Consider the following 21,081-nt stretch of genomic DNA (forward strand, 5'->3'; position numbering starts at 1 on the left):
AAGAAAAAAGAGCCAAGTTCAGATTGAGGTGGGAGTCTGGTCATGTTTTTTTCCAGCTTAAAGTTTTGAGATTTGGTTTGGCAATGTCTGCAAAGTTTGTTAAAAAAAGTAACAGAGAAAAGGCTGCATTTTTGTTGTAAACCACACAGTCTTTAAATAGGCTACAAAACTAAACCACAACTACGTCTACATGTTCTCAGCAAAATGTGTATTTTGCCAAAATGATGCTGTTATTGAATGGAATTAGAACATACAAGGTATGTTGAGAACTAAAGCAAATAAAACATAGACTGGACTGAGAACACCATTTATTTTGTCCACACTTTGCACGAAGAAATACAGTTGCATCGTTAGGAAATGCCAGCTTGTGTGTGAACGTTTTCTATCCGTTAGAGAGTTTATCTTCACTACAATATTTAAAATAATGTATATGAGACATTTATTCATGGTATTCAAGCATAAAAAATAATAATATTACCATCTTCTTTACTGTGTCGGTCTAAGTTTGTCTTGCAAAAATGATCTTGATCGCAATGAATCCATGGTTAAAAATGTTTAGTAGGGCCTATATCATTTATTTAAAAATATGTATATTATATATATATTGCAGAGACATTATTATATGTCATGCAGTAGACTAGTTTGCATTAGTTTGCGGTAATAATAATGCAGGGTTGCTTAGAAGTACGCAGAACGCAACCAATGCGGAACGAAAGTACAGCAGCAAACGTTTCCGGCCGGATGACAATTACGTCGGACAGATTTCTGTTTACACGACTACAACGTGGGTCACTGACAGAACTTTTTGGCATGTTAGGAAGTAAAACCTAAAGTCATTAATATCAGTTTTTTTCTGCATATTGAAATGGGTAAAAAGCGCCAAAGCGAAGACTCAGCGGAGTCAGAAATTCCGCTGAAAAAAGAAGTCCCGGAGTTCAATGGGACTGTATTTAAAGCCATGCTGAAGGAACCCACCACAGCCATGAGAGGTGAGTTTATTGTGTACAATTTGGCTACATCTCAATAATATATAATTGCAATTCGTTAATACATAAATGTACCACTTTTGTTCCCCTGCAGGACTGGAGACATTCATTTCCACCGCTAAGCAGCTGCCATGCTCTGATCTGTATGATGTGGTTGAGGGTTATATCAAAATTTCTATGGAGTGTGCAGAAATTTTCAAATTGCTAGAAAGAGAAAAGCACGTAGAGGCTGAGGTAAGTGACTTTTCACAGTTAATGTTAGTGAAACTGTTATTAAACCTGTTTTGGGGCATGTAAGTGGATCTAATCCAATTCTGCTTCTGTCCAGATGATGCTGATTTTTGAGAGCTTGGAGATGATCCTCCTCCGGACAGCAAGTGACCTGTCCCACTTCAGTATGGTTGGCAGTGCTATTGTGAAAAAGATCGTTTCTAGCCATGTGAAACTCCTACAGGGATCCTTCCAATCAGAAAAGCACAGGTTAGTGTGTAAACCTCATTGCTAGGACTTCAAATTTCAGTCCTCTCAGTTTAAAATGTGCCTCATTTCGTGTTTCCCTTTGTGCACAGGTTTGTCCGTCAATGCCTCAGTCTCCTGTCAGCCTTGGTGTCTCAGGGTCCAGAAGCTGCCAGAGATGTCCTGAGTAACATTCACGTCAACAAAGCTATGTCTGGACTGGCAAAGAGAAGGGATACGAGGGTATGATTTAGCAATTTTCAGTTTTGAGTATGTTTGTTGGATTCTGTAGATATGTTTGTTTAAAATCTTCTCTGAAATTACTCCAGGGAAGACCTGATGTCCGCATGGCTTATATCCAGTTTGTGCTGTCCTTTTTGGTGTCTGGAGACAATGCTACAGTTGGACAGATATTAGAAATCAAAGGTAATAATTAAATATGCATTCAAATGTACACGATCAACTCGTATCTCAGGTGTGTTAATGACATGTACGTGTTGGTGTGTCAGAACTCCTGCCAGAGATCCTGAGTACGGGTCTGAAGGAGGAAAGGATGTCCATAGTCAATCTGATTTTGTCCACACTGAAGACGAGAGTAAGTGCTCAGCAGGTTACACATATATATATATTTTTAAATACATGGATTTGTTTATTGTATTTGTTTTTATTTGTCCTTCTGCAGGTGGTTATAAACAAGGGAATAAGTAAGACACAGAAAGTGCGTTTTTTCACACCTGTTGTGTTGGCCAACATAGCATCTCTGTATAAATGGAGTGGGATTGTGGATGCAACCACTGATGACGACAGAGTGAGTTATTATCTTTTGTGTTATTGTGCTGCTTTTTCTTTTCAACCTGTGAGTCTAAATGTTATGCATCTCCTTAAGATGGTAGAAGACTCAGAGCATGCTGGGATATCTGTCATCCGGGAACTTGTTCATAGTTTCCTTCTTGACCTTTGTTGCTCTCGTAAGCATGGTATCAGCTTTCACGATGCCAGCTTTGGCACAGCCGGCAGGTGAGTAATCAATCTGTCAAATGTACCTTTCTCTCTTCTGGAAACTCGTCTTGCTGATAAAAGGACTTTCATTTTGTTTCCCAGAGCTGGCAACATTGTCTTGCTTCAGTTCTTGGTGGGGCAGAAGCAGGCCACAGAGGATGAGTTGTTGACGGACTTGGTGGTGAATGTGTTGAAAGCAACCCCTGACATGTTGGCCAGATACTTTAAGGAGACGCAGTACTCATATACCCCCCGCCTCAAAAGTGCTTGGCAGGACAATGTCAAGCTACTTAAAAAGGTACTTGCTAGTATATTAGATTTGGATTAAACTAATTTACTTTTGGCTCATATCAAGCTTTTCTGTTAAACAAATATACAATGATATCTTGTGAATTTATTTGTCAGATCTATGAAGCCCAGCCAGAGATTTCCTCGGTCTTTCAAACTCGTGAAGTCATCCCTCTCCCTCGCCTGCTGTCCATGATCATGGTGGTATCCCTTCCTCCGGTCTGCAACAAGGCCTTCTTCACACAGGGCCTCACTGTAAGTGACTGAGACTCACACAATGCATCAATCACTGCTTCAGCTGCTGAACCACAAAACTCTGAAAATGTGTAGAATCTTGTCATGTTTTATCAGAATATTTCTTTTTGTATTTGACAGTTTGCCAACACAGGTGTGCAGCTCACAACTCTGTCCTTGATGAATTTCCTCTTGAAAAGAGCCAACAAGAACATGAATTACCTTTTGGATAAGTCTGAGTGGCACAGCTCAGATGTATACACTGTGGACATGATGGGGGATTTGGTGCAACAGTACAGGGAGATTCTCAGCAAGGTAAGCTCAGGAACGTGTAGTCTTAATGGCCACAAACAGTCAAGAAGCACTGTTTAACAACTCTTCCTACTCTGTTCCAGATATTGCCAGATATGACAAGCATAGTTTCAAAGTGGCAGTCACTTAGCAAGAAAGAGAAGACGGATTGTGAAGAAAAAAAGACAAAAACTGAAGGGGTTGTTGAGCCGACACCTAAGAAAAACGAAGTGCCCGGTAATAATACTTGCATAACATGTTTTTAGTATATTGATTATCATTCCTCTAAAACATTTTATTGACGTTGTTTTTTTTGTGTTCAGCAGTTGCTGAGACAGCCGAAGTAATTCTGCTGAAGACTCTGATTCTCCAGGTCATTTGTCTCTACCAGAAAGTCGTGCCACATCTGGTTAGCCAGTGCAAATTTGATTTCAGCAAGCTCTTAAAAGGTAATGTTTTATTTATCATTGAGTTCACATATAAGTTATACTGTATGTTTCAAGTGTGATGCTCTTTTGTCTTTAACAAGACTTTTAAAGTACCTTTTGTTTAACCTCTCCAGGGATAGTGTCGGAGAAAGGGATGCGGGAAGAAGTTCCTCCAGTTTTGCAGTATCAGATACTGCAGTTGGCCTTGGATCTCCCTGCAAGCAAGTTTTCTTGGTTTCGCATACAGGTGAAAATATTGCACTGTTGTACTTTTGTTCACTATTTCATCTTTATTTCTCAATGGTTGCTGTTGAGCAGTTTTGTATTTGTTTTAATGTGTTGTGTATGCATTTTTCTTCCCAGGATGTAGACACAGAATCATCATCTGGAGAGAAGTCGGTACTTTACCTCCTGCTCAAGATGTTTGTCAGCAGCAGCAGCAGCCACCTGAAAAGTTCCACACGACAGCTGGTCCTAAAAGTAAGGAACATTTCCTCTGTGTGTTTGATTCCAGCCTGCACTATATGTGAGACATAGGTATTTAGATGCTATATGTGACTTTAAATCTTCAAACCCGACCTGCTTTAGTCTAACTGGGCAGTGACACTGTAAGTAAGTCACATAATGCACTTTCAGAATACATTAATACATTAAGTTCATGCCTCAGTCATTGTTGAGCATAAAAGTACAGCTTGGAGTAATTGTTATTTCATCTGAGAGCACAGCCTTTTTTGTAGGGGAGATGTAAGCAGTACCTAGCTACATAAGGAAACAGGTCAGTGCTTACAATTAGTAAAAGTAGTTTATCTATATTACTTGAAAAGTATAACGACACTGTGGTAAAACTCATTATCATTAAAGGTCATGAAGAACAGGCAGCATATGGGAAAGTATTTGTTAATATGCCTCTGTTCTCTGTATTGCCTAAACTCAGTTTTAGGAGAAAGGTGACCACTCTGATATTACCTACCCGCTATATTGTTTTCAGGTGCTGAAGGACAGTGGAGTGTTTGAGTACACCTGGACTGAGCTGGAGCTCTGGCTTGACCAGCTGGCCAAAGTACAGGCAAGCCAACAAGAGGCTGTCATCCAGTTCTTAGAGAGGGTGAGCCCATTTTTTCTTTGGATTAGACAAAATAAGACAATGTGAATCAATACATTGTAATTATAACTGATATTCCCCTCCTTGGTCCAGGTGCTGGTGAAACTGGTGTGTAATTCTTACACATACACAGACAAGGTTGCCAGCTTGGTCCAGGAGGCAGCTTATCTTCAAGCTAACCAGAGTATCCAGGAGGGCGACACAGCCAGCATCCCAATCTCACACATAGATGGTGAGCATTTAAAGATGGAATCACAGTTAATTTCTTTCCACCATTAAAACGTTTTACGAAACTTGTTTTTTAAAAATCTGACAATGTCTTGTAGATGTCTTAGACATGCTGGATGTCATCATGGAGGGTAATGAAGGTGAGATGGAGGCGCTCGGCCCATCTCTGAGTGAAGACCTCATCATCCAGACCTTCCCCTTCAGTGTGGTCGTACCTGCTGCACTGGAGGCCCGCAACAAACTGCCAGCAGACAAGGGTAAAGCACAGCATGTAATGTTGAGAGTGGAACCATGAATAGGGTCTGTTCCTTGTATGAAAATTGTGTTTTAGTGTTGATGCACATTTTTAAGCATTACTATAGGCCATTTCTTTCCCCCAGCTGACATTTAACACTAAGCATATTATAGATAGCTCCATTATATTCAAGTTTCCAAGTGACAGTTAGCTAGCTTGCACAATTATAATACCCTCAAATAAAATAATGTAAATAACCCTAATTCAGCCAAAATGAATATGATTACTTAAATCTGAACTTAAAGAAAGTGATCATTTCTTCATAAAAATGCCTGCGATTTATACTTTAAAAGTGTTTTCTATATTGAATTTTTCAAAACTTGTTTAGAATGGTATAATAATGATAATCATTTGCCTTTTTCTTCTCAGGGGTGGTATATGAGTACTTGTCTGCCGTGCTTTCAGATGTGCTGCACTGTCAGAGAGAGCCGCTCCCGCTCTGTCTGGCTCTGCTGCAGTACGATAAAGAACTTGGGTCCACAGAACTCTCCGCTCCTCCTCATCCCTCCATCGTACACCTTCATCAGTATTACTCCAAATGGCTTCCTCAGCAAAGCCGGGAGGAACTGGTTGGTATTTGGTTGAAGAAAGAGATTGTTTAACTGAAAGAGTAACATTCTTGTGAAGTCCTTACAATAATTACATTAATGCTACTCTTTTTTTGCAGTTCAAATCCTTTGAAAACCATTCAAAGGGATCGTCAACCCCTATTTCATTCACTGCACTGATGGAAGCTGCATATAGCCAAGGACCAAAGGCTTTGCTTGAGGATGCATTCAGGAAGAATGTGGAAGGAACTCTAGCTTCAATGTTGATTGATGATTTTCCAGTAGCAACTAAGCAGATATTACTCTACATCAAATCAACAGTGGAAAACCTTGGCACGGTAAGAGCACACAAGATTACTAATCAGTATATTTCTATTAGGGCTGTTTTCGACTAAGGATTTTCATAGTCGAATCTGATTCGTCAGATTTTGCCGTAGTCGACTGATAGTCGAACCTTTTTTCAGATAGCAGCTAGATCTTATTTTTCAGTTCAAACAAAAGAGCTCAAAAAACATGGTAGGTGTGAAACAAATACCTTTATTTATTTAAAGCCAGATGAACGAAACTGGGCATATTAAACATCACAACAGTTCACATAAAATCGGAACAAAATGGCTTCAAAAACAACAACGTGCCAAAACATGCCTTTATCGCTCAGTTAAGAACCTATTTCTTGGCTTTTAATTCACAGTTTACACTCGGGAATCGGGATAAAATAATCGCAACAGCCTGGAACTAGTGCAAAATGACATAAATGTTTTTAGAAATACAATAAGCCTGCCTGAATAAATAAAAACAATTATACAACAACGAAAAAATAAACATAATAAAAGTCAGAATCGAATGGGCTTCAGAAAGTGCACATGCAGCAAAAAGAGAGAGAGAGAGAGAGAGAGTGAGAGAGAAAGAGACGCTCCCCACGCAGCCTCCAGCTTAATTCACAATTGTCCCAAAAGAAAAAGAAAAAAATCACTTAAGAAAAGTGTTCTACTGCACCTGTGATTGTCTGATTTTTCTGAGGTTGTGTGCCAGGAAAACCAGCTTGTTCACGTTGGTCGAGAAAAGTGCGCTCCTTGATTTGATGGCAATGAAACCCGCTTTGGAAAATATCCTCTCTGAGGGCGTGGAGGGGATGCTGTGAAATCTCCTAGCAGCTCTTGACAACTTTGGATATCTATCCTCATTTTTCTTCCACCATTCCAGGGGGCCTCCAGTGCATTTAGTGAAGTCCTTCAAATAGGCCTTCATCTCGCTTGTCTCATCCTGTTCCTCCTCATCTTCATCACTGGCCAGCAGCATAGCCATCACAGTGTCCTGTTTTGCAGTCGGCCCAGGATCCACCGTGTCACTTTCCTCCTGGCAAGACCTGTCAGTTAGACTCTCAGCTAGTTCTGCCACCACTGAATACGCCTCATCTATTTGGTCGTCGGAGAGAAAGGAGAGCTTCTTGAAGCGTGGGTCAAGCACCGCTGCACTGATGTAGACACTTCTTTCCAGCCCTGGCCCTTTAAGCTCCCATCGCCTGTCCATCTCCTCGGACAGCGTAGTCTTGATGATCTTTGTGGTTCGACTGTCTTCCGCATGCACCACCAAATGTCTTTTTTTAATATTCATAAGCATGGGTACAGTAGCAGACAGGGATGCATTATTTTCTTGGGACAAAAGCTCTGTCAGAGTGATCATTGGTTTAAGAACAGCGACAATGTCCTCTGGTGTGCGCCACTGTGATGTGGATAGCTCCAGGTCACGATCGGACCGTTTGCTCACACTGTCATCTGTGAGCACGGCTGAAACTGGCCCCTTCTGTTCGATCAAGCGATCGAGCATCAAATAAACAGAGTTCCACGGGGGACAACATCCTGCATCAGTTTATGCTGAGGAACATTCTGTTGTTTCTGTTTATCTTGAAGTGCTTTGGTGGCCTTTGCGCTTTTTTTGAAATGAGAAACCAAGCGCCTTGCAGCAGCAACAGTGCGGCAAATGGGGTCCTGCTTCAGAGCGTTGTTTATGCAGAGTTGTAATGTGTGGCCCGCGCAGCGCACCCCTTTCATATTTCCCCAGGAGGGCTGCTGGACCAACTGGTTGGTGCCTCGTTGTCATGCACCACAGAAACGATCTTGGTACTTGGAATGTCCCACTCGCAAATTATCTCCGTCAGTTCTCGTGCAATGTGATCGGCTGTGTGACTGTTTCTAAAACAAAACTCTCCAGTTGCCAGTCTCCAGTGATGTGACTGTGAGATAAGCCTCCATCTGAAGCGAGGTCCAGATATCAGTTGTGAAACTGACAGCTTCACAGTCCTGTATTGCCCTATATCTCTGACCGTGTCGATAGATATTTTGTGTGCACGATATCCATCATAGCTCTTGTAGGGACGGTGTAGCCTGGCTGAAGTGTGCGCAAGAGTTCTTTGAATCCCCCACCCTCAACAATGCGCACAGGCCTCATATCAAGTGCCACAAGCTCCGCAATCTGTTCAGTAATTTCCCTTTTTCTCTTCTCTGAAAGTGGTGGTCTCAAATCAAGTTTTTTTTTGCGTTAATCTCGGGGCCGCCGCTGATGCAGACGTGCCGGCTGAGTTCTCGTCATGACACTGCGGGTGTAACTGTAAATGATAGAATAATATAACAATAATATTTGAATGCCTGTATTGATAAAAGATTGGTTGAACTGTTTGTTTGTTTGTTTGTAAAGTTAACAAGCCTTGATATGCCATGTTGGTTGTCGTCATGTGATATGCAAGAACCTGCTCACACAACTTACACTTCACTTTCTAAGGGTCATCTTTAACCTTTTCAAAATAGTTCCACACTTTTGATGTCTTTTTAGTAGCCATTGTGAGCCAATAAATCCGTAAACACTAACGGTCCTGTGTGCTGCTCACCTGCGCTCATTTGGATTGCGCAACTGCAGTGGGTGTGATTTATTAATACCGTAATAAGCTAAGACTACCATTTAAACGAACAAATCATTGGAACTCTTTATTAACATAAAATAGACAGATTTTGCATTAAAATAGGCTTTTATATAACAAAAAAAGACATTCTATTTAACAATTAATGCTCGACAGCCGCGGGCACCCCATATAGTCAGAATGGTATGGTCTTTGTTGTATAACAACATTTTACGAAGATTCGACTACGAGGTTCATAGTCGAATCAGACCTCTCCGAATCGAATAGTCGAATATTGGAGGTCAGCCCTAATTTCTATGTTGAAAATATACACAACACATCATGATCTTCTGCACAGTTCCCCAAAGACATAGGAACTGCCCCTTTGAAGACTTTAATGGGAATTCTCCTGGATTTGGTGAGCAAGCTACAAGGCTTTCAGGAGAATGCAAACTCTGAGCCAGGAGCAGAGAACTCCCTGGAAGGATCAGACCTCTTCCTGGAAAGCAACCAGTTGTCCGCAGCAGAGGCCAATAAAGACCAGGTGGGGAAAGGTTCACTGTTAACTATGGCTTTTATTGGTGGAAAATGAAAAATACTTTTTGTTCAATCTGTGACCACTGTTATAAGTTCTACTGATATCCGAATAACTGATTGCATTTTTGCCCCCCCCCCCTCTGTGTCTAGGTCCTTGTTTCAGTCCTTGGCTCCATCTTCAAGCATCCATGTTTGCAGCAGTGGTTTCTGGCTCTGGAGCTGGCTGCTTTGCCTCCTCACACTCTGAACCCCGTCAGGCTGAAGCACATGTGCGCTCAGCTGAATGATGACATTCTGGCCTTGCTGAAGACATGCTCCCCTACTCTGAGTGAACTTGGTCACCAGGAGCTCGTTTGTAGCTATATGGAGGCGATAGAAAAAGCTGTGCTCAAGGAACTGATTGAGAAGGGCTCCCAGGCACAAATAAAACAGTCCCGACCTTTCCAGGCCCTGCTGTCTCTGCACAGCTTCATGGACTCCTGCAACCTCAAAGAAGTGGTTTCCAAGTTGCTACTCCTCCCCCACGGGAGCCTAATCTCCTCTCCTAGTGAGGGTGCACAGGCTGAGCTTAGTGTCTATGGTCATGCAGCACTGCAGATCCTCACCGAGTCTAAAGCTAACCCTTCCAAGGACCACGGCATCTTTCTATCTCAGGCACACCTCCACGGCCTGAGCACCCTGCTGCTGTCCTGCTCCAGCCCTGCGCTGGAGGCCTTCCTGCTGCAGACTCTGTCTTCTGAGCCAGGCAGTGCTAAACTCATCCGCACTGATGTGCTGCTGCACTGTCTCCTGTGGCCTCTCCCACACTCTCTTGCCATTAGCTCTCTTCTGCTGCAGAACTGCTCCACACATCGCCTCTGCTTTGAAATGTGGTGCCTCGAGCCAGCCAACATGGCGAAGCTCTCAGACCAGACTGAAACATTCCTCCCACTTATCAACACCTACCTGCAGGTGGCCAGAAGAGAGGATCCCACCAGGCCCCAAGACGGTTTGTACTAAAACAAGTTCTCCATTGTACATACAGCACCAATATTTAAGTCACTCTTTTGTTTTGTATTCCTCGTTGTATATTTATTTAGAAATGCTCAATTGCTGTGTTTTCACAGTGCAAAAAGAGGTTGTAAAGGCTTTGAAGCAAGCACTGCTGGAAAAATTGTCCCAATGTGCTCTGGGAAACCTGACGGAAGACTCCGGAGCCCAGGTGACTGAAACACTAGCCAATCTGATCAGGCTGTCGGCAAACATCAAGGACACCAAGAGCTTGATCAACCCACTGCCAGATGCTCTGCAAAAAGTGGACAGTTTTGAAAGGTATTCATTAATTAAAAATATTATACTTACTATGAGTGAATTATTGGTGTCACAAGGTATTAGCTGGATGTTTTCTCTTTCAGATGGCAACTTGTAGATGCTGTCACTGAGAAACTGACTGGTTGCCCAGAGGAACAAGACACCTGGAGGAAGTCTGTCACCGCTGCTGCCCTCGAGTGTCTCATCGCTTCCTACAGTCACTCCAAAGATCAGGCTACTGCCCGGTTGGAGCAGGAGCATAGCATCCTGGAGAGACTGCAAGGACTGCTGGTGGGTTTATATTCCTCACACAAACTGTTTATTTTATGTTTTATTTCATGCATCATAATAAGGTTTCTTTACACAGACATCAGCTGAAGACATCACTGCATCTGAATGGAACAGTTTTGTCAAGAATGGACTGAAGTAAGATAATTGTCTTCATTCTGCAAGATAGTTCAAGAGCTTCTCATTAGATTTATTTTATTCAAATACTTAAAATGTATTTTCCCCTATAGATATCGCTACAAAGATCACCACTTTCTGAACACATTGAGCCACCTGTTGGGGGTGATGTACGGTGGCAGTGAAGTCCAGAAGGACCTGATTCCTTTATCCGTCCTTTACATGATGACAAGCAGTCATTCTCTGTTCCTGCCCACCATGTTGGACTCTGATGAGGAGCACAGCAGGTGTCCGGCTAAAGGTATGTAAAATGGAGCTAAATGGAACAGATACATGATAAATTACAAAGCCTTATCCTTCAATTGTTTATTACTGAACACTAACACAATTATGGTGTTGTCATTTCAGAAGCGTTAGTGTCCCTACTTCTCTCTTTGGTGAAGAAATGCCCAACAGTATGTAACACCAATCAATTTGTCGTACTTCTGGGAGCGTATGGAGTTTCCCTGAGTACTTCAGGTAAAATAAAATTGAAGCATTTTTGTGTTTGTGTAGGTGTTGTCCTTCTTTCCTCTTAAATTTTGATTTGGTTTACAGATCAGAAACTATTACTGCTTCTTCAGGAATATGAAAGAAACAATGTCAGTCTGCTGAAATTTCAGTAAGTCACATTCATATTTGTTTATTTAAAACGAAAGAAGTTTACTTTTGCAATCACTAACTTGTTTTTTCCAACGGCAGATCCTTCCTGTGGGGCACGGCAGCTGTGGAGCACCACAAGACCAGGAAAAGCCTCGGGGCTTCACTGTGGAAGCAAGAGAGCTCAGACGACTTGTTGGCCCTGCTTAACACTGACAGGATGCTCCAAACCATCGCACACTTTCCACAGCATCGCAAAATCATCCTGCAGGTCCATACTTTTATTTTGATATATGATTCCCAAAACAGCATGTATTATAAGAAGTAACTCTTAATGGGTTCAGGTGTAGTTAAGTCTAGAATTTCTCTCCTGGTTTTGTAAGTTTAAGTAAAGGTAGAAATATCTAGATATTTCTAAATTTGTTTATTTCATCTGTTGAAACAGGTGAGGGAAAAACTTTTATTGGGATAAGGATTATTTTTCTTAGTATTTGTTGTCGTTATACTAAATTCAATTTGGTGAATACTTTTGTACATACATGGAGAATGTTTTTCTCTTCTGGTAGATGCTTTTAGTCCAATTAAGAACATGGGGCAGTGGTGCAATGGTGCACTTAATCGTGTAGTGGCCATAATGAGTATTACATCAACAATCAATAAGAAAAATGCTCTTGAAGAAGTTGTTTACCAGCATTTTTTTCACCTATTTTCACAAATTTAAGTCGAGTCCAGTATACAACTATTTTTTGTACCTTTTTCATAAATGAACAAAAAAAACATATTAAACTTTAAACACAGAATTCTCTTATTCCATTTTTTTTTACAGCAGGACATAAACATGGCAAAGTAAATGGTTTAAAAAGTAGGTTTTTTTGTGTTGCTTTGAGCATCACAAATGAAGGTCCATCGACCTCGAGAGTCTCAGAGATAAATATGTAAAACACATGAGAAATATATTTGTTGTCATTTGGATGAACGTTTACGTATAAAAAGCTTTCTCTTTTGTAGGATAAGGAGGAGCGGGTGTACTACAACAATGCAGTTGAGGACCTCAGGAATTTCTATGATCCCCGTTTTCTTTTGCCTCTGTTCAGCACCATTCTTCAGCCAGGTGAATATATTTCATTGCTGTTTGTTTTCATCGCGCCGAATCAGCTAATGTAATTACTGCTTTATAACTATTACATTTTCTCCTGTCTCCTTGTGACAGAGTGTGTGATTGACTGCCTCAAGTTTGTATCCAGTCATGCCCTGGGACTAACTTTAATGGCTCTGAGTAGCTACGACCCGAAAACGAGAGCGGCAGCGTACCATGTGCTGAGCTGCTTCTACCATCACCTGGAGGGAGCTCGCTTCAGAGAGAAGAGACAGGTAAAGTGTTTGGGTATTTAAATATCATATGTATGGAAATCACCGCCAGAAAGACTAATGAGCTGGTTTTCAACAGTTGCTGTACCTGATGGACACTGTGAGGAATGGAATCCGACAGCAGAATCAAAGACTTCCATTTGTCTTGACCACCTACATCGCCAAAGTGGCTCAGCAGATGCTCAAACCTGGTGTGTATCCCTGAAAACCTGTTAGTCTCTAACCGGAGTATTCTTCCCACATATGATTTGTTTAGGACTTGTTAGAAATGTGTTCTTAAGTTAAAGTTATAATAAAGTAACATTTCAAATGTAATCTTTTTTATTGCTCTATTGATAACTGTTTTCAATGTATGCTGTATGTATATGCTTTACTATTGCTTGCCACACAACCACCTTTTCCCTCAGGGTCATTGACCTTTTACTTTTTCCTAGAGGACCACATGTACCTGGTGTTGAACAGGTTTCTACTGTCACATCAAAGTTTGGACTTCAGAAGAGTCCCAGAGTTCTTCAAGCTATTTTATGGCTTTGACTTGGAGGTAATTAGAAGGATGTGTTTTTGTGTGTCTCTGTTTGCTGCATAACAATATATAGTTTTTACTGAAAGTCATTAATGCTTAGAGTTTTACCTTGACAAAATAAATGATTAATAAACTTTTCTTGTGGCAACAAGATTTAGCCTTCATTTTTTTTTTTTAGCTAAGCTCATGCTTTTTCTAGTCTTATGTTATACGTTGTATGAAGGGGTGTCAGCGGTGAGAGTGTGACTGACTGTCTGCTTTTTTTCCGCAGAATAAAATGGAACGTGAGTGGATCCTGAGTGTACTGGAGGAAGGGATAAGTGATGGACACAGCTATGAATTGTGTGAACAACAAGGCATCTTTCAGACCCTTTTAGGTTTCAGCAGCAGCCCCCTGTGTGATGAACACTCCCAGGTACACACTGCTGCAACACAGTAGCAGTAAAATCAAAAAATGTGGGAAAAATGTGTTGATTTTAACTGTATCTTTCCACCAGGCACAGATAATCAGGGTGTTGTGCCAGGCTGCCCGTGTTACCAGAGCAGCTTATAACCTCACCAAGAGCTCTGGGCTGCTAACATGGATAGTACAGGTGGTTGAAAAAAAGTAAGCTTGAGAATTCATTTTTTTTGTAGACTTTGTAGATTTTCTTTGTATTTCTTCATACATCTGTATGTTCTTTAGGAATCTGGACCAGCAACTGCTTAGTGCCATCATAGACTTGCTCCACGTGCTCTGGTTTACTAACCTCGGGCAGAAGGAGAAGCAGGTGGATGAAGCCAAGACCTCTTCATCTACAGAGGAGAAACCTCAGAGCTCACTGAAGTGTATCCCACTCCCACTCATCACTGAATTCCTGTCTGTGGCATTAACCATCAGCAGACACCTAAGGTAAAGCTCCCTAACAACCAGAAATGATTAGCCTTGATAGGAAATCTCAGTGACAGTGTAAGTGTGATTTAACTCATGTTTTAAGTCCCTCTTCAGACATTTGACTCGTACCATAATAATCATTTAAAATGATATAATTGATGTTGACTGTCTTTTGGCCAAGGATATCAGTGTTTGTTTGATATCCTGTCAGGTCACGTGTGAAGGCCGCTCAGCTCAACGTTTTCCTGCAGACCCTTCGCTCTGTACTGAAGCACCGTGGGACAGCTCTCAGTGTAAACAAACATGCTGACTGGCTAACACTCCACCCACAGCCTCTCTCTTGTACCGAAGCACTCACTTTGCTTCAGTGTTGGGCCTCCCTGTCCCGCAACGCAGCACTCCTTTCCCAAATACAAGCCTTGTCTGAAAGGCACAAATTAAAGGAATTGCTGGGTGAGTGCTACTCAGTGTGTACAAATTATATCATTCTGAAAGGGTTTTCTGTCAAAGAGATGGACAAAAGTTTGTTAACACATAAAACTTAAATTGCAGAGGGAAAATGTGTTATTCATCAGACCTAAGTATATCATCAAAGAGAAATATTTATTCCACATTTAATCTCTCCAAGATGAATTTGACTTATACAGCGCATATGTGTTAAAATATACATCCACATGTAATGTTAATGTCAAACTAATTTAAACTAGGGTTGCAGTGTTTGCATTTGATTGATTATTTTCTTAATAATCAATGTTTTTTACATGTTATTTATGTCTTCACTATTGCTCAAACTGACTGATCATTAGGCAAATAGACATTTGGTTTACAGTCACTCCATTCCGTTAAAATTGTCTTCTGCTGCTCATTTAAGCATTAAAAATGAAACAACATAAAAACCAAAAAAAAGAAGATGCTGAACATTTGATATGGAGCCAAACTGATGTTAGAAAGTTTATACAGTAACGTCACCATCTCCGGTCTATAAGTACTCCAGTGTGGCTGTTATTTTGCCAACTGTGTTCTTTATTCTGTAGGGATATTAATAGAAATAAGGCTTTAAAAACTATCAATTTGTTAAATGTGATGACAAATGCTAGACTCTGTCATAGTTTTTCCATTACACACAGTGGTGAATTTATAGCTTTGTTCCGCTCCGCGGTATCTAAATCTTTGCTTGTATTTTTAATGGCATAAACACGGTTTTGTTCATCTTCCTCCTCAGGGATGTGGAAGGATAAAGCCAGAGGTAGAGGCTCCTCTTCCCAAGCTCGCGCCAGAAAAGAGAACCTGGCAGAAGATGCTATTGAGACTGAGAAACAGGATGAGAGTCTGCTGACCGAGTGTACATCTTACCTCAGCAGTATCTTTGTCCACTGGGAGCCTGTGTTCCCCCTCTCTGAACCCCAGCCGGCTCAGCCAAGAGAAAAACTGGATCCCAGTCAGTTGGCCAGTGATACTGCACACCTGCTCACCAAGTGGTCCCTGAGGTGTTTGGTGGAGGACACGTATGATCAAAACAAAACAAAAGAGTTCTTGCATTGGATCGAAAAGGCTGTGAAAAAACAAGGAGAAGGCATGCATTTTGTGTTACTAGATGCTGGGATGAAAGCAGACGTCCTTCGACTCTACCATCAGGCCTTCGAAGCTGAGTGTCCCTCCAGCCTTTCAGCAAGAGTAGAAGTCCTCCAGCTATTCACCAACATAATGATTTGCTTGCTAGAGACCCAAGGCAACCTTCCAGAGCTGCATCAGGCAGTGGTCTCTGCCTGCCTGCCAGAAGTCACACATGATCAGTCTAGACGTGGTAGGAGCATGTTCCCTTATTTACAGACTCTATGTTTACATTTCAAACAACCTATAACAAAACTTTTGAAAACTCACTCCTAATTACTGAAAGATTTGCATATAATGAAGACCCTTTTAGATCAGGGCTGCCCTTAATTTTAACAACTTGATGAAAATGCACTCGAATGGTATGATATTCAAATGTAAAATAAATCAAAACCATCCAAAATGTATTTATATTGCATGACAGCAGCTTTCCTTTGTTATGAACAACTGCACAAATAAGATAAATCTGACATGAGTCCTATAACAGTTCGTCACAATGTGATACATATCCAGTTTGTTTTTTTATTTAGACAACATTTAACAAAGCCTTGACCTTTAATTCTGCGGGGGACTTAGTAAGGACATGTGTGGTTAAAGACAGTGTTTAATTATGTTACATTTATTGTAGTTCCAATCTTAGCAATCAGATATATCATCTTTCACTGTGTGTGCCACCAATTCATTAATTAAGCCTCTTGTTTTCTCCCGTTCCAGAAGCAGGGCTGTTTCTGTTGTCCTCGTACGTCCATGAGTTGTGGAGAGGAGCCACGTCAGCAGAGCTGTTTCTGTCTCATGTCAGTTTGGTGACCAGAGCTAAGTGTAACAGACAGAAAGCATCCAAATCATCTCAGACTCAAACAGCCATCAGAGCAATCTGTCATGACATCACCACCCTGAAGAGTTAAACATCTGAACACTGCTGTTTGTAACTAATAAACTTAGTTAAATTACGTTCTTGTAAAAAGACTGGAGATATTTTGTAAAACTTTCCATTATAAAATGTTGATTTACACATTTTGTAATGTTTTTTTTATTTACATGAGACCTGTTTGACTATTTGAAGCATGCTGTATAAGGTGTAAGTGTGTCTTTGACAAAGTCTAAGAAATTATAAGCTGCTTTCAGATGAAGCACAGTAATATACATTTGCTCTCCTTTTACTTTTAACATCCAGGGCAAAGTTAGCAAATACACACAGTGAAGGCCAGAGCATAGGATAATATTTACATAACATTGTACTTAATGGTTAACATCGCCTTGTACTCAGTAAGTATTCATTGAAATGGAAAGATAGCAGAACCTTTTTGATACTCTACAGACGTATTCTCCCCCAACATCATCTTAACAGTTTTCCTTCTGATTATTGCTTTGTGTCCATCACCCTTCATTTTAAACAGCTAACATCTATAAAAAGTACTCTCATTCAAATAAAGTCCTGGGTCAAGCAGTTGATGTCCTGTGAGTTCTTCTGATGTTGGATCTGTTTCTCCTGCAACAATAATAACAAAGTTTCAATGAACGTATCTATTTGTTTTTGTGTATCTATTTCATGCTATCAGTAAGTCAACCTACCTTGGAAAGTTTCCATTGCGGGACATTAGATTCAAACTGAGGAAGAGGAATCCCATAAAAGCAGCCAGAATTATCCAAAATATTATAACAATTAAGTCTGAAAGGGATAAGGAAAGTTTCCATTAACTTCATTCAAACCAGAAGAAGACAAAAAATGCTATAACTCATAAAGACTTACACTTGTTGTATTTCAGCTTGCTCTCATCCACAATCGTAGGATCAATGTAATCATAATAGTATTCCCATTCATAGGGAACAGCGCTGGTTGAGTTCTCCATTACAGCAATCATCTCATTTTTGAATGGAATAATTCTGTGTCAATCCCAAAGGTTGACAGTGAAAAATGATGACAATTTAACCACGCTGAAATGTCGTTTCTAACAACTTTAGAGATTCATCAAGCCTGGAGAGAAATCCCTCCTGTTCTCACCTGCATTTCTGTCTGTCTGTCTGTCTGCTCAGTTTCAGTTGTGTTGCATCTGGTCAGTTCTGCAGACTGTTTTTTGTTTCAGAAGCATGCAGTTGATAGGTTCATCCACATGAGTGTACGATAGGGTCATTCAATAGCATGCAAGAAAACAACTCAGGCCAGTTTTAGATTATGAAAATTCCTACTATGGTGTCATAATGTCATGTCTGCATTGCATTATTACAGAAAATATATTATTAGTACTTGGTTATTTTTACTTTTTTGTAAAATGGGATGGCAGTAGAGTTTAAAAGTCACGGTATTTCAAACTCCGGGACACTAGGGGACGCCAGTGTTTGTTTCCCGCAGATGAAAGTGTTGTCTGACTCTTCACGCTTCGACATTTCCGATCAACCTTTTTCACATCATTGACTCCGAATCGATGCAGTTGTTTTTTTTTTTCTTCAAAAATGACATAGAAAGTCACTACTTCTATATAAAAGTAAAGCATGGACGCCGCCGATGTGTTTCTCCCGGTTATTGCCTGGTGCAGAGCGAGACAGTTACAGGACAGCCAGACTGAGGCTCGGCGAAAGGAGCGCCGCCTGCAGCTGCTGGCAGCAAGGCGGCTGCGCCTCAAGAAGCTCCACGAAACATGGGCGCTGAGAGAAAAGGTCTACAAACAGAGTAAACTGCGTCGCCTCTGTGCTCATGACACATGGATAAAAGGGGTAAGAGTTGCGGAAATGTGTACTTACACACCTAGTCTAATACTAAACCTTGCCACATTAGTTCAACTTACAATAGAGTCTGTAGACTTCCATGATTTGTTTGGTCTTTTAAACAGTCTAGTCTGGTTCACTCGGGGACCATTAACAATACCGTTGTGCCTTATCTGACGAATCCTTTCAATGAGCCTGTGTATTGAATGCCTTGAATATATTTTTGTGCTTTTTCTATTTCATACGAATATTAAAAGTTAGCAGTCTTTTCCAGATTCCATGACTCCAAATATATTAAGCATTGTATTGCTAAACTAGCTAACTGTTTTTATTGAATGCTGCTCCATTTTGTACTATATAGGAATACTTTTATAGAAAAAAATGTTGATGGAAAACTACTAAATGTACATACACATAAGTATAGTCATCTTAAAAAGAGATCGGTCCTACTTGTCCAGTGTAGCAGGTTTATACAAGTATTTATTGTTTTGGAGTCACATAGTCACATGACAAGGAAACTAGTCATGTGACCATAAAAATCTGCAAAATTATAAAAAACAAAAAATATAAAATAGGAAAAGTCCATAAACTATAAAAAAAGAACAGGTGAGGCAACAGTCCTCTCAGAACTAATTTCCCCATGGTCTGGACAGTAATTCTCTCTTTTAATACAAGAACAGGGCATTTACCATAATTATGAAATGTCAGATGATGCAAGTGTATTTTTGTGAGCGAGAAATGCAAAGTTAATTTATGTGGCACATTACAAGATATCAACATTATAAAAGGATAATTAACAAATACAAGCACAGTCGTTAAAGATCAAAGATAAATATAAAAAAACACAAGATGGGTATGAATTAGATTTTTATTTTAAATGATTTCTTTTGTTGCTGCTCTTAATAGTTAATTGCCTTTCAAAAGTTTTAAGGAAAACATGCTATTCAGTGTCTTCAGGGCCTCACTGTGTGCTTTGTTGTTTCCTGTCCTCACTTCCAGTGCTTAATACTTGCTTGTCTTCCCATTCCAACCAGATTACACATCAGTTCTTGAGGGATCGCATGCGACAAAGTCCAAAAGTGTGGTTTCACCCTCGGACCAGCGACTGGTGGGAGAACAAAGCATCTACTTTCACAGATCATCAGTGGCTGCAGCATTTTAGAGTGTCGAGAGAGACCTTCTCCTACCTCTGCACAACGTTAAAGCCACAGTTGAAGAGGCAGGACACCAATTATCGCCTCTGCATCCCCTTACAGAAGAGAGTGGCTTTGACTCTCTATAAATTGGCCCATGCCTGTGACTACAAAACTGTGGCAGATCTCTTCGCTGTGGGGGTAGCGTCTGTTTGCCGCTGTGTGCATGAGTTTTGCACAGCGATCATTGAAGTGCTTAAACCTCAGCTTGTTTTGACACCCAACAAATCTCAACTTCAGGAAATGGAGGATTTTTTCTTTCACACATATGGGATTCCTGTGTGTATTGGAGTATTAAACAGCATGTACATCCCAGTCATCAGACCGCCACATCTCCAGTCTGAGCAACCTAATAGAGAAAGTTATCTTGCTATCTTATTACAAGCAGTGGTTGATGGCAAAGGCCTGTTCTGGGACCTGAGCATGAGCTGCCCAACGTGGGTGAATGAGTTCAGTGGAGAATTACTGGTATGTGAGGATTTTTCCATCAGGATGCACGATATCTGTCGAACGGACAGTAACCGTTTTATTCTTGGTGATGTTGGGTATCCTTCTCAACACTGGCTTCTCAAACCCTACACCAATACAAGCTGGCTGACTGCAGAGCCCGAGATGCTTAATACTCAGATTAGTGCAGCGCGCAGTGTTGCCCAGGATGCCTTTGAGAGGCTGAAGGGTAGGTGGAGGTGCCTGAACAGAAGAAATGACTGCAATGTGGAGATTGTCAAGGACATGGTAGAGACTTGCTGTGTGCTTCATAATCTCTGTGAGAAAAACAACAACATGTTCCTTCTAGACTGGATCGGTCAAGAGCCACTTCAGACTGATAATGAAATCCCTCAAATAAAAATTGAGACAGAGTCATTAGATGATTTTCAGTAGTTGATACAGGACAGTGCAGAATAATCTCCTCACATTTTACTACCCAATCTTACATTGACAAATGTGGCCATCATTTCCCATTCTTATCTCTTGAGTTGTTGGATATGTCCTATTTATTTCAGTCAATTAAAGACAACTTTTTATCCACTGTTAACTTTGTATGCCTGTGCCAGAGAGAGATACTGTATGAACACAAATATTTGTATACATATATTTTTGCAAAGTTCCTTTACTTATGCTGCTCTGTTGTTTCAAAGTTACAGAAAGGCTTAGAAAAATAAACGTAAATCTTATACAAACATATTTGT

At 40.7% G+C, this 21,081-nt stretch overlaps 2 protein-coding genes across 3 annotated transcripts; both read left to right on the forward strand.

The window, feature by feature from the left end:
* Nucleotides 1–756: 756 nt before the first annotated feature.
* urb1 (URB1 ribosome biogenesis homolog) lies at nucleotides 757–17,442 on the forward strand. Of its 2 annotated transcripts, none has more exons than XM_063907773.1 (39): nucleotides 757–989; nucleotides 1,081–1,220; nucleotides 1,315–1,466; nucleotides 1,556–1,685; nucleotides 1,772–1,868; nucleotides 1,952–2,037; nucleotides 2,125–2,250; nucleotides 2,329–2,459; nucleotides 2,544–2,739; nucleotides 2,847–2,984; nucleotides 3,105–3,278; nucleotides 3,359–3,491; nucleotides 3,578–3,703; nucleotides 3,817–3,929; nucleotides 4,046–4,162; nucleotides 4,671–4,787; nucleotides 4,878–5,016; nucleotides 5,111–5,269; nucleotides 5,677–5,876; nucleotides 5,975–6,193; nucleotides 9,107–9,292; nucleotides 9,436–10,273; nucleotides 10,392–10,596; nucleotides 10,680–10,866; nucleotides 10,943–11,001; nucleotides 11,094–11,281; nucleotides 11,389–11,499; nucleotides 11,578–11,641; nucleotides 11,722–11,890; nucleotides 12,628–12,730; nucleotides 12,830–12,990; nucleotides 13,067–13,178; nucleotides 13,422–13,528; nucleotides 13,782–13,925; nucleotides 14,008–14,117; nucleotides 14,196–14,402; nucleotides 14,596–14,837; nucleotides 15,607–16,188; nucleotides 16,710–17,442. In XM_063907773.1, the coding sequence occupies exons 1-39, from the start codon at nucleotides 866–868 to the stop codon at nucleotides 16,898–16,900; spliced, it is 6,783 nt and encodes a 2,260-aa protein (XP_063763843.1). In that variant the 5' UTR covers nucleotides 757–865; the 3' UTR covers nucleotides 16,901–17,442. The 2 variants fall into 2 exon arrangements, with proteins under 2 accessions (XP_063763843.1, XP_063763844.1); XM_063907774.1 differs by having other exon boundaries at nucleotides 3,581–3,703.
* An 864-nt stretch (nucleotides 17,443–18,306) lies between these two features.
* Nucleotides 18,307–21,072, forward strand: LOC134880725 (uncharacterized). Its single transcript, XM_063907778.1, has 2 exons — nucleotides 18,307–18,707; nucleotides 19,733–21,072. Exons 1-2 carry the CDS (start codon nucleotides 18,486–18,488, stop codon nucleotides 20,771–20,773), a joined length of 1,263 nt encoding a protein of 420 aa, XP_063763848.1. The 5' UTR covers nucleotides 18,307–18,485; the 3' UTR covers nucleotides 20,774–21,072.
* Nucleotides 21,073–21,081: the final 9 nt, after the last annotated feature.

Source organism: Eleginops maclovinus, chromosome 18 (genome assembly GCF_036324505.1).
Source record: "Eleginops maclovinus isolate JMC-PN-2008 ecotype Puerto Natales chromosome 18, JC_Emac_rtc_rv5, whole genome shotgun sequence".
Taxonomy (NCBI): domain Eukaryota; kingdom Metazoa; phylum Chordata; class Actinopteri; order Perciformes; family Eleginopidae; genus Eleginops; species Eleginops maclovinus.